We start from the raw sequence: 13,661 nt of genomic DNA on the forward strand, positions 1-13,661 counted from the left end.
TGTCCTGAGCTGGAAGGGACCCACAAGGGTCATCGAGTCCAGCTCCCAGCCCTGCACAATTCCCAGCAATCCCATGGAATTGGCATATTCCATGTTGGCTTTGTTGGTGGAAGCACCAGGAAAGACCTTCAGAGGAGGTTTGCAGCTCCCCATCTCTGCCCCTTCCGCTCCTCCTAAAGGGATGTATCCTGAGGCCCCTGGGCACAATTAGCCAAGAATGCTCCTCCCTCACCCTACAGTGCTCAGGGAGAAAACTGTTAGAGAGGCACTAGATTTGCTGAAGCACCCAGCTGAGAGCACAGATGAGCCTGTAGGATTGTTTCCCAGCAGTGTTTGTGCATCAGGGACGGGGATTTCACGATGCTGTAAATGTCCTGGGACTGAGCTGTTTGCAGAGCAAAGCCTATGCACCAGGGGACTTCTTTTGCCTGGCTATGGTCCTGCAGCCAACAACCAGTTCATGGCTTGGATGCACCTTGTCTGTCACAGAGCTTGGGGACCCTTTGCCCCAAGCCCACCCTGTAAAACACCGGCCCCCAGTCCAAGCTGCTCCGTGTCCTTGGCACTTCAACTCCCTTCAGGGTCATTTCTTTCTCCTCAGAGCACCAAGAGATGTTGGGGTTCTCCCATCTGCCAAGGCCATGTCTCTGCCCTCCCTCACTTTGATGTCCTTGTTGCATTTCTTGTGTTTCTCTTCCAAGCTGAAGCCTCTGCCTGGATCCAGGAATATCAGCAAGTTACAGCTCAAGCTGCAGTGAAATTAATTTTCTTTGAAAAAAAAAAAAAAAGATGGGTTGGAAGGGAACATTGGAAAATAAAGATTTAAACTAGTAATTGAGATAAAAGCTCATCTCCCAGTGCTTGTTCAGTAAATGCTGGGTTATTGCTAATTCCCCAGATGCTGGTCACTACCAGGAGTTAATCACCTGCAGTGAAGCTCAGGGTAGTTAACTGCCTGACAAATCCCTCCTTAGCCACAGCAGTGACTGATTTCATGGGGATTATCTCCATTAAGGCCTCCCATCTGATGATTTATAGCTGCAATAACATCCTTCTCTTTTTTTTGTCTCCCAGTAACAGTGGTGTGAGGGACCTGGCAGCTCCTGGGGAAGTGTTGTGGTTCACTGGGAAGGAAAGTGCTGGATGTCTCAGTGGCCACAAAAGCATTGCTATGCCAGGCAGACCTGGCATCCCTCCTGGAAGCTGTCCCAGGACTAGGGAGACCTTGTCCCTTGGCACTGCAAGGATGGTGGGAGGCTGAGCTGCTGCTCCAGGGGGACACAGTCCATCCTCCACTCCTCCTCCTTCTCCTCGGCCGTGCCACACAGGCCCTAGGAGACTTCTAAGACCTTGCTCAGCTGCCCACATATCTGGTGTTTGCATCTTTTGCCTTTCATAATCTGGCAATTTTTTTTACAACCGGTGTTGACTTTAATTTAAACTATTAGGCAAAAGCCCTGAGTGCAGATGCAATCATGTTTCCCCCCCCCCCAGGGCACATGTGCTCACCATGTTAATTATGATGTCCTCATTTCCGTCTCACTGGGGGATCTTATCGCAGTGGATGGGCCGAGCTGAGCTTTGGTTAATAAAACCACTTCAACCCATCAGCTGGTGATGCTGGGGGTGTGCACAGGGCCTGCACTCCTCATCCAGTGGTACCCAGAGCCACAGGCACCTCTCCCTGCCCATGGAGCCTGTAACTGAGGTGAAACAGAAAAACCCCTCCAGTCACGGGGATTCCTGAAGCAGGTCCCTCCATCCCCCCGTTGGTATCTGAAAGGGCCTACAGGAAGGCTGTAGAAGGACTTTTAGCAAGGTCAGGCAGTGATAGGATAAGGGAGAATGGCTTTAAGCTGAAGGAGGGTAGATTTGGATTAGATATTAGGAAGAAAATCCTCCCTATGAGAGTGCTGAGCCTTTGGCACAGGTTGCCTACAGAAGCTGTGGCTGCCCTATCCCTGGAAGTGTCCAAGACCAGGTTGGACAGGGCTTGGAGCACTGTGGTCTAGTAGAAGGTGTCCCTGACCATGGCAGGGGGGTGGAACAAAATGGTCCCTCCCAACCCAAACCATTCTGGGATTCTATGATTCCAAATACCCTGCAGGTCCTGGGATCTGGCAGAGCTCATGAGACCTCACTTGCCTTGTGACATGCTGGGAAGACGCACCTGTGGCATCCAAGCCACGAGTTCAGGTGACCTGCCTGCCCCTGTCCTTTTCCACCGGTCCTAGAGCACTTCCCCTGCAGGGCAGGTGTGGTGTTTTGGGCTGGTCTCAGACTGGGATCCCAAGGCACTGCCTACAACCCCGGGGCAGAACTGACAGTGCAGCCCCTGTGCAAAAAAGCACCACGTTTGAAGGAGTGATGGTGCAAATGCAAACTCTCCAGGTTCACCCCGGGGGGTGGAGATGGGGCTGATGCCGACTGCTGCCCGTGCTTGGAGGTGGGCATTTACATCTCCCTGTTCTGCTGGCTCTGGCAGTGCCACGAGGGTGTGGGGACACTGCAGTCACGAGCTGCATCTCCTGTGCCAGATTTGGGAGAGAAGTGAATGTCTGGAGACGCAAACCAACCACACGAGCTGGAGCCAAAGCATTTTGGTGCACACAATAACCTCATCTTTCCCTCGCTGGACACTCCTGGAGAGCCCCGGCCCCACAGGCATCGCCGAGGGGAGCTGGCTGTGCATCGGGAGGGTAATCCCTGCTCACCCCCCCAGCTCTGCCCTCTCCCCGCGTGTATCCTCCCATGCTCGGCTCTGCCTCACTTCCCCCGGGGAAACCCAGCAGGGAAAAGACAGGAAGCAGATGTTGTGTTAATTTGTGCTCGATTAATTTCGACAGCGACTTCCACACCCTCGGAAGAGCCTCAGCGTGTGCACAGGCGGGTGTGGGAGCAGGGAGAGGCAGAGGGGCTGTGCCGTGCCTGGCTCTGCCCACACTCCTGAGCACCACTGTACACTCTGGGCAAGCAGCAGGGGAGTGTCCCGGGTGTCACAGCACCTTCTACAGGCTCGTCTCTGTGGCTGGAGAAGCTGAGGGGTGCTGCCCTCACCCCTCCAGCCAAGCACACCGGTAGCCTGGCCCCTTTCCGTGTTGTCTACCTGAGCTCAGTGATCCCCAGACAAACCTGGGCATTTCTGGAATTCAGAAGACAAGGTTTTTTTAAATGAACCGGAAACATTTTTCTCCTCTGGCAGTGGCTTGACTTTCACCCCCTTTGCAGACATATTTCCCTCAGAATGAGTTTCCGTGTTAGTTTGCACCTGGAGCTACTGCCTGTTCCAGGTAACTTTAAGCTCTTTAGGAGCTGAGAGCAGAGTTTTCTCCTAAATGCATGATGCTGGGGAAGTTTTGAAGATGAACCTCACCAAAATGACTGCTCTGATCACCCTCACACGAGCAGAAGGCACCACACCACCTGCCCAGGAGCTGCGGGTCAAGGAGGTCGAATGAGGAAGGACATTCCCATCTGAGAGGGGAGAAGGGAGTGGGTTGTCTTACAGGTATCACTGATACATCTTTCCAGTATCTCACACACTCTGGAGGTGTGCTGCCCTCCCCTAGCTGTGTCCTGTCCCTGCAGTGCTGGTGGCCACACAGCAAGGCTGGCAGGTGCCTGTCCCAGTGGATCTGCATCCTGGTCAGCTCCCACAGTCACTGGGGTGAAGGCTTCGGGCTCACTGTCTCTGAGCTGAGCATCCTTCTCTCAGGACTGCTGTTGGTTTTGTATCTGTAATGAAACACGGGTCACCACTTGCATAAGAAAACACCAGTTTTGCCCTGTCAGGGCAAGCCTGGCAGTTTATTTTAATGTGCTTGTAATGCTGCTTAAAAGATTAGTTTTCCTGCTCTGTGCAGGCATGGTTGGAGCTTTCCTTGGCTCCCCATTCCCCCCAGACAGCTGGGTACACACGGTGCTGAGGTGGGGGCTGCTCCCTGCCAGCTCCCAGGCAGAGCCAGGACCCCAGGATGGTGCAGGCAGGGGGGTGCTGATGTTGGTGTGAGGAGAGGGGCGATGATTTGGAAGGCAGAGGAGCAATTGCTGCAGCAGTGCCAGTATCTTCCCCAGCTTCTGCAGCAGTGCATCTGGGGCTGCCCCTCACAGCTGGACTTGGGCACGAGAGTGGAGCTCAGGCATCTTCAAAGCCTGTTTCCAAGTCCAGGGAAAAGTCAGAAGGTTTGAAGTTCTCCTCTGCTCCTCCACCTCCTCCCCTTTTCCCGTAACAATTCAGGAGTCCCAGACCCATCCATGGGGGTGTGATCAGAGTGCTTGGTTTGGGCAGGAATGTGAGCTGAAGAGGTGGTGGGTGAGAAGGGAAGGTCTGTGAGTCCTGGCGAGGGGTTGCTGAGGTTCGAGAGGAAGTCCTGAGGCAAGAGTGAGCCCCCCAAAGTGTCCTGTAGCCTACAGTATCTAAGTTCTACTTGTCCCTCAGCTATGGAATTAATTTGTATTCAAAATATCACTACTTCTCATTTCTCATAAGTTAAACCCTTTAGCATCCCTCCCTTGGGTGACACCCATGTCACTGTCCCTCTAAACTGACCCAGACCACCCTTCATTGCAATCCTGCTTGCTGCAACATGCTTTTGCCAGCATCTCCTCCCCAGACTCCCCCTGCTGCCACTGCAACATGGAATTTTCACCCCAGAGCTGTCAAGCCACGAACCTTTGTGTTCCCAGAGCCAGTCCCCATCCAGCCTCTCAGCTGGGTTGAGCACTGTGGGTTCACACCGAGGAGCCACACTGGCATCACCTTGTGGGGAAGAAGAGGGCTCTGAGCTCCCACGGGCCCCTGTTTCTTGTTGGAAGTCCTGTGTTCACTGCATGCTTCCCCTTCACCCTGTGCTACCCACCCTGAAACTCCTTCTCCAGATGGAAAGCACCCAGTTGAGTTCGTGCATGGACAGTGCATGAGCCAGAGGAGACCCAGGTGAGCACCACACAGGTGGTTCCTGCTGCTGCCAATGATGGGCTGAGCACCAAGAAAAGGGACTCACAGACATGATCTAGAGGGTTTGGAGCCCTCCCAGGCACATGCTGCCATCAGCCTCTGCCAGCACATCAACCTCACGCAAGTGTTCCCAGACGGGAATAAACAGGGTGCACCTCACGCAGAGCTGCAGCAGGGTGGGCTGGGAGTCACTGCCCAAATCAGTGCTGGTTAGATGCTGCTCCTCCTCATTTCCCTTTGCCCTGTGGCAGCAGTGACCTCCCAGCCAGGCACAGGAGCAGAGGGAGTTCATCCTGGGGCGGGAGACGGCAGACTTGTGCATGCTCTGTGCTCCGCCGGTGGCTGGGGACATCAGGAATGACCTTTTCTCTCTCTGTCCCACAGTGGGATTCGATCAATGAAATGGATGAGTTTTTCAGCCCCATCCACACCTACCAGGTCTGTAATGTCATGACCCCCAACCAGAACAACTGGCTACGGACCAACTGGGTTCAGCGGGACGGCGCGCGGCGGGTCTACGCGGAGATCAAATTCACGCTGAGGGACTGCAACAGCATGCCAGGTGTGCTGGGCACCTGCAAGGAGACCTTCAATCTCTACTACATGGAGTCCGACCGGGACCTGGGCACCAGCACCCGGGAGAGCCAGTTCATGAAGATCGACACGATCGCAGCGGACGAGAGCTTCACCAACGTGGACCTGGGGGTGCGGCGCCTGAAGCTGAACACGGAGGTGCGGGGCGTGGGGCCGCTGAGCAAGAGGGGCTTCTACCTGGCCTTCCAGGACATCGGGGCATGCATTGCCATCGTCTCGGTGCGGGTGTACTACAAGAAGTGCCCGGCTACAGTGAGGAACTTGGCATCCTTCTCTGAGGCCGTGACTGGGGCGGACTCGTCCTCCTTGGTGGAAGTGCGGGGAGAGTGCGTGGGCCACTCGGAGGAGAGGGACACCCCCAAGATGTACTGCAGCGCCGAGGGAGAGTGGCTGGTGCCCATCGGGAAGTGCGTGTGCAGTGCTGGCTACGAAGAGCAGCGGGATTCCTGCATGGGTGAGTCTCCCTGCTTCTTGCCTGCAGTGCCTGCAAGGGGAGGGATGGCCACGAGGGGCTCTTGCCTCTTTGGAGAAGGGCTGAGGACAGATGCCTTTTCACAAAAACTGGCACAGCCAGCCTCCTGTGGAGGCCCAGGGCTGCCCAAGCCTTTGCTGGCTGGCTTCACGCTTCCCAAATGTGTTGTTTGGCCTCTCCAAAACACCCCCACCGCTGGCAGGGGCTTGAAAGGGAGGGAAACAAAAAAAAGAAAAACATGGAGCTTTCATGAAACAAGGTCACTGTGTCCATCCCTCACCCTCCCGGGGCTGCTGCCGAGCCCCACGTCCGGGGGTGTGGGGAGCTTTCCCGGGGGGCCCTCTGGGCAGGCTGTGAGCTGCCGACTGTACAAACTGTGATAAGGAAGTGGGGTGACCAGCAGCAGGCGTGCGGGATGTGTGTGTACAGAGCTCCCCGGGAGAGCCCTGCACACGGATTTGTTTGCGCTCGGTTTCTTCCTGGGACGTGGAGAGGGGGAGCAGCACAAATATGAGTGCGGGGGCCTTTGTTTGAGCTCCGTGGAAATGTCAGGTGGAGGATTTGTCTTAGGGAGACTTGACTCAAGGTTAGGACGTCCGGCACCGGGCTGGAATAGACCCAAGGGCTGCTGGGACTGGCGCTGGCTCCCGCAGGTCCCCGGCTACATAGAGTGGGAAGGATGGGCAGAATAAATGCTTCTATCCCAAACTCTTCCTGTCTGCGACCATTGATTTGAGAGTTATCCTGGGGTAGATAGGAAAGGGTCTTCCATCATGTTAAAGAGTGGGTGCAAGGTGTGTGTGGGGCCAGGCACACGCCACTGTGGGAGGGGACGCCAGCAAGGGCCTCCTGGAGGGCTGGGTCCAGCTCCACCACTGCAAAGATCTGTGAGTTGGTTCAGAAGGACCAAACACCCAATCCCTGTATTCCCCTCCAGCAGTCCTGTATTGCAGTCTCTGCCCCAGGAGATCCCAAAGCCAGGAGGCTGAGGGAATCTGTGGCATCGGTGCTGCCTCATTTTCCTGGGATTCCTCAGATAGGTTTGCTCTCTCCTGGAAGCAAAGCTGTGGGAGAGCTGCCGTGCCCTCCTGCCCTTTTCTAGTGGGATTGCTCCTACCATAAGCATGGCACAGGAGGAAGTGTGGTCCAACATGTGCTCCCAGGTGGCCCTTCTGCATGGAGGTGGACCCAGACCCAGCAAAACTCTCCAAGGCTTGTGGCATCAGAAACCGGACGGAAATGTCACTGGATTTTCTCTGACCTCAGTGTCATCTTCCTCTCCTGCTTTCCCTGTCACATTTTTCCAGTTCCCAGCACAGTTTGATGACCCAGCATCAAGTGAGCAGGGGCAGCACCTCCTTGCCCACATCCCCTTTGGTGGGTGGGTGTGGAGCAAGAGTACATAGGAAAGCAAACAGATGCAAATCTCTGATCTTGTACCTGATTAGGGCAGAGTTCACTTTTCAGGCTGAAAAAATGCCTTCCTGGAGTGATTTATAACACCAGCAGATCTGTTGGAGTTGGAAATTAGCCGTTTTAATTGTCAGGAGGACAAAAGCAGGATTCCAGCCGCTGTCGCCCCAGCAATTTTTCATTCTCGGCCACAGGGATGAGATGATATAAATCACTCCTAGTGGCCCTAATAATCTTTCTATAAATATCAGGGAAATTCATTTTTTTGCTTGGGCGGGGGGGCAGGGGGATGTGTGGAAATTAGAGAGAAGATACTTTGCCTCTATGGCAGTGTTTAAAATGTGATTCCAAATTAATTTCCTTCTGCCTTTCACAGCCAGACACCTTATCTGTCAAAGCTAAAGATGTTTGAACAGTGGAGGTTTCTCCCTCTCCTCTTTAACGTTCATTTTTCTAAGGACCTGCCAGAGTGATGGAGGACAGCTCAGGAAACCAGACCAAAGCCAGAGCTGTTCCCAGCCCTTCAGAGGAGAAGGAAGGTTGTGCCACAGAGCTGGGAAGGACAGGGTGAGGTGCCACATGGTGAATATGTGCAGGAACACTGGGAAATTCTCTGTCTCTCATCCCCTTTACAGAGTCATAGAGTCACAGTCTGGTTTGGGTTGGAAGGAACCTTAAAGCTCATCTCTTTCCACCCCCGTGCCATGGGCAGGGACACCTTCCACTGGACCAGGTTGCTTCAAGCCCCATCCAACCTGGCCTTGGATACTTCCAGGGATGGGTCTTTGCTGTCATCCATCACATTGGATACACCTTTTTTGGGAGCAGGAGGGTGGTGTTTGGGATCTCTGACTTCTGCACCCGTCTCAGTGGGATCCACACGTTTCACCTTGTTTTGATGTCTTAACATTTGCCATAAGGATGTGAGGGGTAGTTTCCATGGGATCCCCGGCCAGATCTCAGCCCTGGGACACTGGGATAGGGACGACCTGAGGATGCCAGCTGGCTTGGCATCAGATGTGACCCCCTTCTCCAGCTGTGAATGGGCACGTGTGCTCCAGTGCCTTACTGGGCAGAAACCAGGTTTGAGCAGGAATTCCCACAGCTCCTGATGGCATCCTGGGCTCTGCCAGCTCCTAAAATTCCCATCGGTTTAGCCCCACAGCACCTTCTGCCACGGCCACCACAAGGATGAAATCCCTCCTGGGACAGCACAACCCTGCTGCCCCACTTGTTTTTCCCTTGGTTTTCAAGGTTCTGAAGGACTTTGCTTCCCTCACCCCATCACCCACAGCCTCAGAGTCGTTGCTCTTTCCTCCTTGAAGTGCATCGGTCCACACACGACACATTAACATCTCTTACCCACAGCAAATAGCAACTGCTCTGCCTAAACAGCAGAATAAGCAAGAGCAGGAGGGAAAAGGATCTGTCCCAGCAATTTATCAGATAAGGAGGCAATCAGCATAATTCACCTTATTGACATGCAGCTGCTGTGCAGGACAAATAAGAGATCCATTTCAATAAGGTCAGTGCAATTAGAGAGATGGGAAAGGGGAGCTTGTTAACCCTGGTTTTGCTTCTGTGGGAAGGGAAGGACCTGTAACCCACCTCCTCAAAGGCTGAGGGCTGAGACATGTGTACCATGTCCAGTGGGTGGATGGATGGGGAGGTGGATGGGAAGCTCAGGCAGGTGAGGACAGTGGCTCTTCAACCACATCCCTCCTACCACGTCCTCTTTGGGAGGGCTCCTGAGCCACCAAGACCTTGTGTGATGGTCCTTGGTGGATGGATCTTGGTAAAGCCACGGTCCTTGCATGAGGGTCCACCTTTTGGGACCCTGAATTATTCCTTGGGCTGCATCTCTCACCAGTTATCAGTGAGCAAAACTTAAAATTGAGCTAAAATCTGTTCAGCTGCTCCCAGGTTGTCCATGCACAGAGAGTCAGTTTGGAACATCAGTGGCAGTGCCATGGCTACAGATCACAGTGCTGCTGTCTGGGAGCTGACACAAACCCATCCAGCATCCAGCCAGGGACACCTCCAGGAGCACAGAATCTCCCAGGAAGCATTTTCTTTAATGAAGAAATGCAAAAGGGTAAAACAGAGGGACAGGTCCTCTTCCCTGTTGTGAGAGCAGGTGGATGAGCCTTTGGCAGAATTTCCAGAGAGCATCTTTGTGGTATATCCATGGCTTTCACAAGTGGTTCTGCTTTCCCTCTGCTGTGCTCGGGGCCTTCAGCCTGGCTGTTGCCTTTGGATGGAAAACAGGGATGGGGGAGCAGCACCTGAGCAAGTCCTAATTCCTGCTCCATCAGCCCATCTGCACATGAGGATGGGTGTCTGTAGCCACCAAACAGGGGTCTGCTGTGTGTGGTTTAGACTTTCCCCAGCTCTGCTTCAGCCAAGAAATGGCCTTTGTCCTCTGGACAAAGAGGGAGAAGAGAGGGAGGCTGCCACTGCTCTTCCCCTCCAGCTCCCAAACTGAAGGAGAAGTGGGAATAGGGGAAGGACTGCTGGGCTTTCTCCTGCCTCCTGTGGGACACGGCTGGTGGAAATGGATCTGGAGAGTCTGGTTAGCAATCTGGAAGCCAGTTAATTTTTTCCAGTTGGTGGGATTCATGCTGATGAACCAATCAGCAGATTTAATGTACCTTAAACCTTCCTTGTGGGCAACTTTAATCGAGCAATTAAAGAACCATGGCATTGCTAATTAAGAGGAGAAAATACCCAGGTTGGTAATTATGTGCTTGTGAATACAGTTTTGCATCCATGGACATTTATGAAGGAAGTCAGTCCTGCAGCTGGTGGGGCAAGGGGGAAGCAGAGCTTAAAGCTCATCCAATTCCCTCCCCTGGCCATGGGCAGGGACACCTTCCACTATCCCAGGTTGCTCCAAGCCCCGTCCAACCTGGCCTTGGACACTTCCAGGGATCCAGGGGCAGCCACAGCTTCTCTGGGCAACCTGTGCCAGGGCCTGCCCACCCTCACAGGGAACAACTTCTTCCTAATATCTCATCTAAACCTACTCTCTTCCCTTTTTTCATTAGGAAAGACTTCTTCCCCTAGAGGCTTACACAGCCCTGGGATGGGATCCTTGGATTCACACTTGCCTCATACCAGGACTTCCAGCACACAGTCACAGCCCTGGCTGCTGGTCTGTTTGGATCCCAGGGGTGCTGGGCTCTGTGTGTGGCTAATTCAGCCCAGTGAGGAGGCTGGAGAAGGCAGGGGGCAGGACAAGGTGATCCCAGTGTCTCCAGCACACTCACTCTCTCCTCTAAAATCCAGTGGCTAACTGCAATGACTGGGAAAACAAAACAAAGCAGCATCCCAGCACCTAAACCTATTTATTTAGTTTTCTGGTAAGGAACAAACAAACAGGACAGAGGTACCTGCAGAGCTGCCCTTGTCCCACCAACACAACAACACAGGTTTTGTCCCTGGCTGAATATTTTATTGTTTGCCACTTTTCCTCTGAGTTTTCTGTGTCTTTCTGCTGACAGAGATAAAGGGTGAGAATGATGCTAGGCTGGATTTCAGGGAAGTGATGGGGATGAAACAGATTTAATTTGTGCTTTGTTGGTCTCTGTGGCCCCTCTAAGAAGTGCCAAAGAGCAGCTGGGCTATGATGAATGGAACTGGCAGCACTCAAAGACATTCACCAGTTTGGGAATGTTTTTTTTGTTTGGGTTTTTGTTTGTTTGAACTCTTCCACAGAATTTGGCTGAGTTCAGGTAATGAACACAGGTTGTCGCTCTGGATTTCCCATGTGCAGGTGCCTGGGAAGCTGTTGTTGGGGAGTTGGGACACAGCCAGACTGCAGGAAAGAGCTGGAATTCCGCAGCAGTCCTTTCCCTGGGGATAGTGTAACACAGTGGGGGGCTGGGGACATCAAATTCCCCACCAGCATATTCAGAGGCTTGGTGTGATTGCCTTGCATGGGGAAGATGCTCCTCATCCCACAGAGCAGTAGGACCCTGCCAAAAAGTTGTTCTGTACTTGGCATGAGCTCCAGATCCCACCCATGTCACTGCTTCAAGTGATGACTTCTCCCTCTTCTGAAAACAACATGCTGCTGCTGACACTTTTCCATGAAGGAGAAGGGGATCCAAAGGCTGGTGGAGTTCAGCTGTGTGTGGGTGAGGACTGTGCTGGCCACTGTGATGCTCTTCACTTGCTGGAGGGCTGGGAACCTTTATTTTGCAGCTCAGCCCCTCTACACATCCACAGTTATATGGATGTGGTGAGAGGGCTCACACGGCCCCCAGAGCTCCATTCCAGCTCCTGCCAGGGGTGGGATGAAATATTTAGTGTTTTGTGTGTCCTTTCTTAATTTTTGCCTCACAGCAGGGACACCTCCAGCACTGTCACCTTCAGGGGTGCTCCCATTCGGCCCCTTTCCCTACTCCAGACTGTGTTTTCTGGGTCTGGTTTTGGTCATGAAATCTGTGGGGGTTTTTTCAGAAGCTTTGGATAGTTCTGTCTAAAACCCTTTGACAAGGCTGAGTTTGGGAAACAGCTTTTTTTCTAATTCTAGCATTAGGCTGCCTGTTTCCATCCAACTCCTGCAAGTTGTGGCATTTCCCCAGACAAGCTTTATAAAAAAGCCTTTGCTCTGAGCGTGCCAGGCTGTCTCTCCCACAGAAGTCTGCACAGCATCACCTCTACTCCCACAGAAGGATGTCTGCACCAGGAAGCAGCAAACTGGGATTTGGATGTTTCCTACTTTTATTTTTGTCCTTTTTTTTTTTTTTTTTAAGAGATGGGAAAGAAGATCAGAAGAGAGTCAGGTGTGTGTCCAACAGGGCTGAAATCAGGTTGGATGAAGCTCTGAGCAACCTGATCCAGTGGAGGGTGTCCCTGCCCATGGCAAGGCAGGGGAGCTGGATGATCTTTGAAGTCCCTTGCAACCCAAACCAATTTTGGGATTGTAAGGCTAGAGATGCTGATTTTTCTATGGCAGCACCATGCAGATTTCCAGTCTGGGATGCAGCCAGTCTGGACCACCACGGTTCCAGTTTGCCCAGCACTACAAGTGGAATTACTCCACTTGGAAGAGCAGGAGACTGTCCTTATGCAACTTGTCTTGGTGGCAAAAAAGTCTGGGTGTTATCAAGAAGGACGCAGGGAGTCCTTTGCTGCGCGTGCCATTTGCTGGCAGCCTCATGCACAGGGTTCTGCTGGCTTTGCAAAGTCTTTATGGGTAAAAGAGTGTCCCTGTTCCTCCCTCTGAAACACTCAGGGGTGCAAAGGGTTAACTGTGGGAAGAAGGGTCAAGCAGCAGGGATGTGAGGTGGAGTCTGGGGCGACAGAGACAAGTTCAGGTGTGTGTGGTGGTGTGATGGGTTCCTGGGGGCAGGAAGGGTTGCAGCAGAGGGACTGCAAGGTGGGAGCTGAGTTGTGGTCAGGCTCTCGTGGCACTCAGAGGTAAGGCAGTGATCAGGGGGTGCAGGGGCAAGAGCACACAGAAGATGTGTGGGCATCAGCAGGGCCGTAGGGCAACCCATGATCTATGGACCAGGAGTTTACTTGAAAGCATCTGCCAGCCAGGCCCCAAAACCCCTCCAGACCACCAACCAGGCCAGAGCCTGGGCTGAGCTGAGATTGCAGGGAAAGGGGAGCACAGCCTTGTAAAAGCACAAGATTTTGGGCAATGAGGCAGATGCCTCTTTTTAGGACACGACTGAGAATAACCTGCTCCTGTTTCAGTGTCTGTGTCATGTGGGAGTTGAGATTGGAGGCATCATGCTGAAAACTGGATTGAAAGGAGCTGGATTTTTTGTGCTGGCTTCTGCAGCCTGGAGGGCTCTGGGACTGGTGCCTGTCTCTGGCTGTCACAGTGGTTGTGACACCTCTATTTCCATCTCTATCTCTTCCTGGCGTGGCCAAAGGGAAGTATATGACTGCTCTTCTGGTGCTTGCAGATGCCCAGATCTGTTGAAAGGTCAGGAAAGGGAGCAATTGGCAGCACTGGGGTCACAGAGCTGCCCCATGGCACCCTCTCAGCCACGCCCAAACCTCCCAGGCTGAGGGTGAAGCTGAAAGGGAGTGACATGGGGTCAGTGCTTGCATTTGCAGCCCCACCAACGCAGCCCGTGGTGGTCCCATCAGGTCCACCTGCAGAGCACTAGACCCAGACAGCCACTTCAGAGTGAGAAGAGCAGCTTGTTCCCAGCCAGCATATCCTTGACAGGTCCATCCATCATCTCCCGAGCTCTGCCAGCT

At 53.3% G+C, this 13,661-nt stretch overlaps 1 protein-coding gene across 2 annotated transcripts in view; it reads left to right on the forward strand.

Moving 5' to 3' along the window:
* EPHA8 (EPH receptor A8) overlaps nucleotides 1–13,661 on the forward strand; it is a 49,442-nt gene that overhangs the window by 16,096 nt on the left and 19,685 nt on the right. For both annotated transcript variants that reach the window (XM_027746815.2, XM_027746816.2), the window contains exon 3: nucleotides 5,342–6,005. In XM_027746815.2, the coding sequence (XP_027602616.1) occupies nucleotides 5,342–6,005 (664 nt within the window). The remainder of the gene's footprint in view (nucleotides 1–5,341; nucleotides 6,006–13,661) is intronic.

Source organism: Pipra filicauda, unplaced genomic scaffold (genome assembly GCF_003945595.2).
Source record: "Pipra filicauda isolate LSUMZ 115617 unplaced genomic scaffold, ASM394559v2 scaffold47_size6085603_pilon, whole genome shotgun sequence".
Classification (NCBI taxonomy): Eukaryota; Metazoa; Chordata; class Aves; order Passeriformes; family Pipridae; genus Pipra; species Pipra filicauda.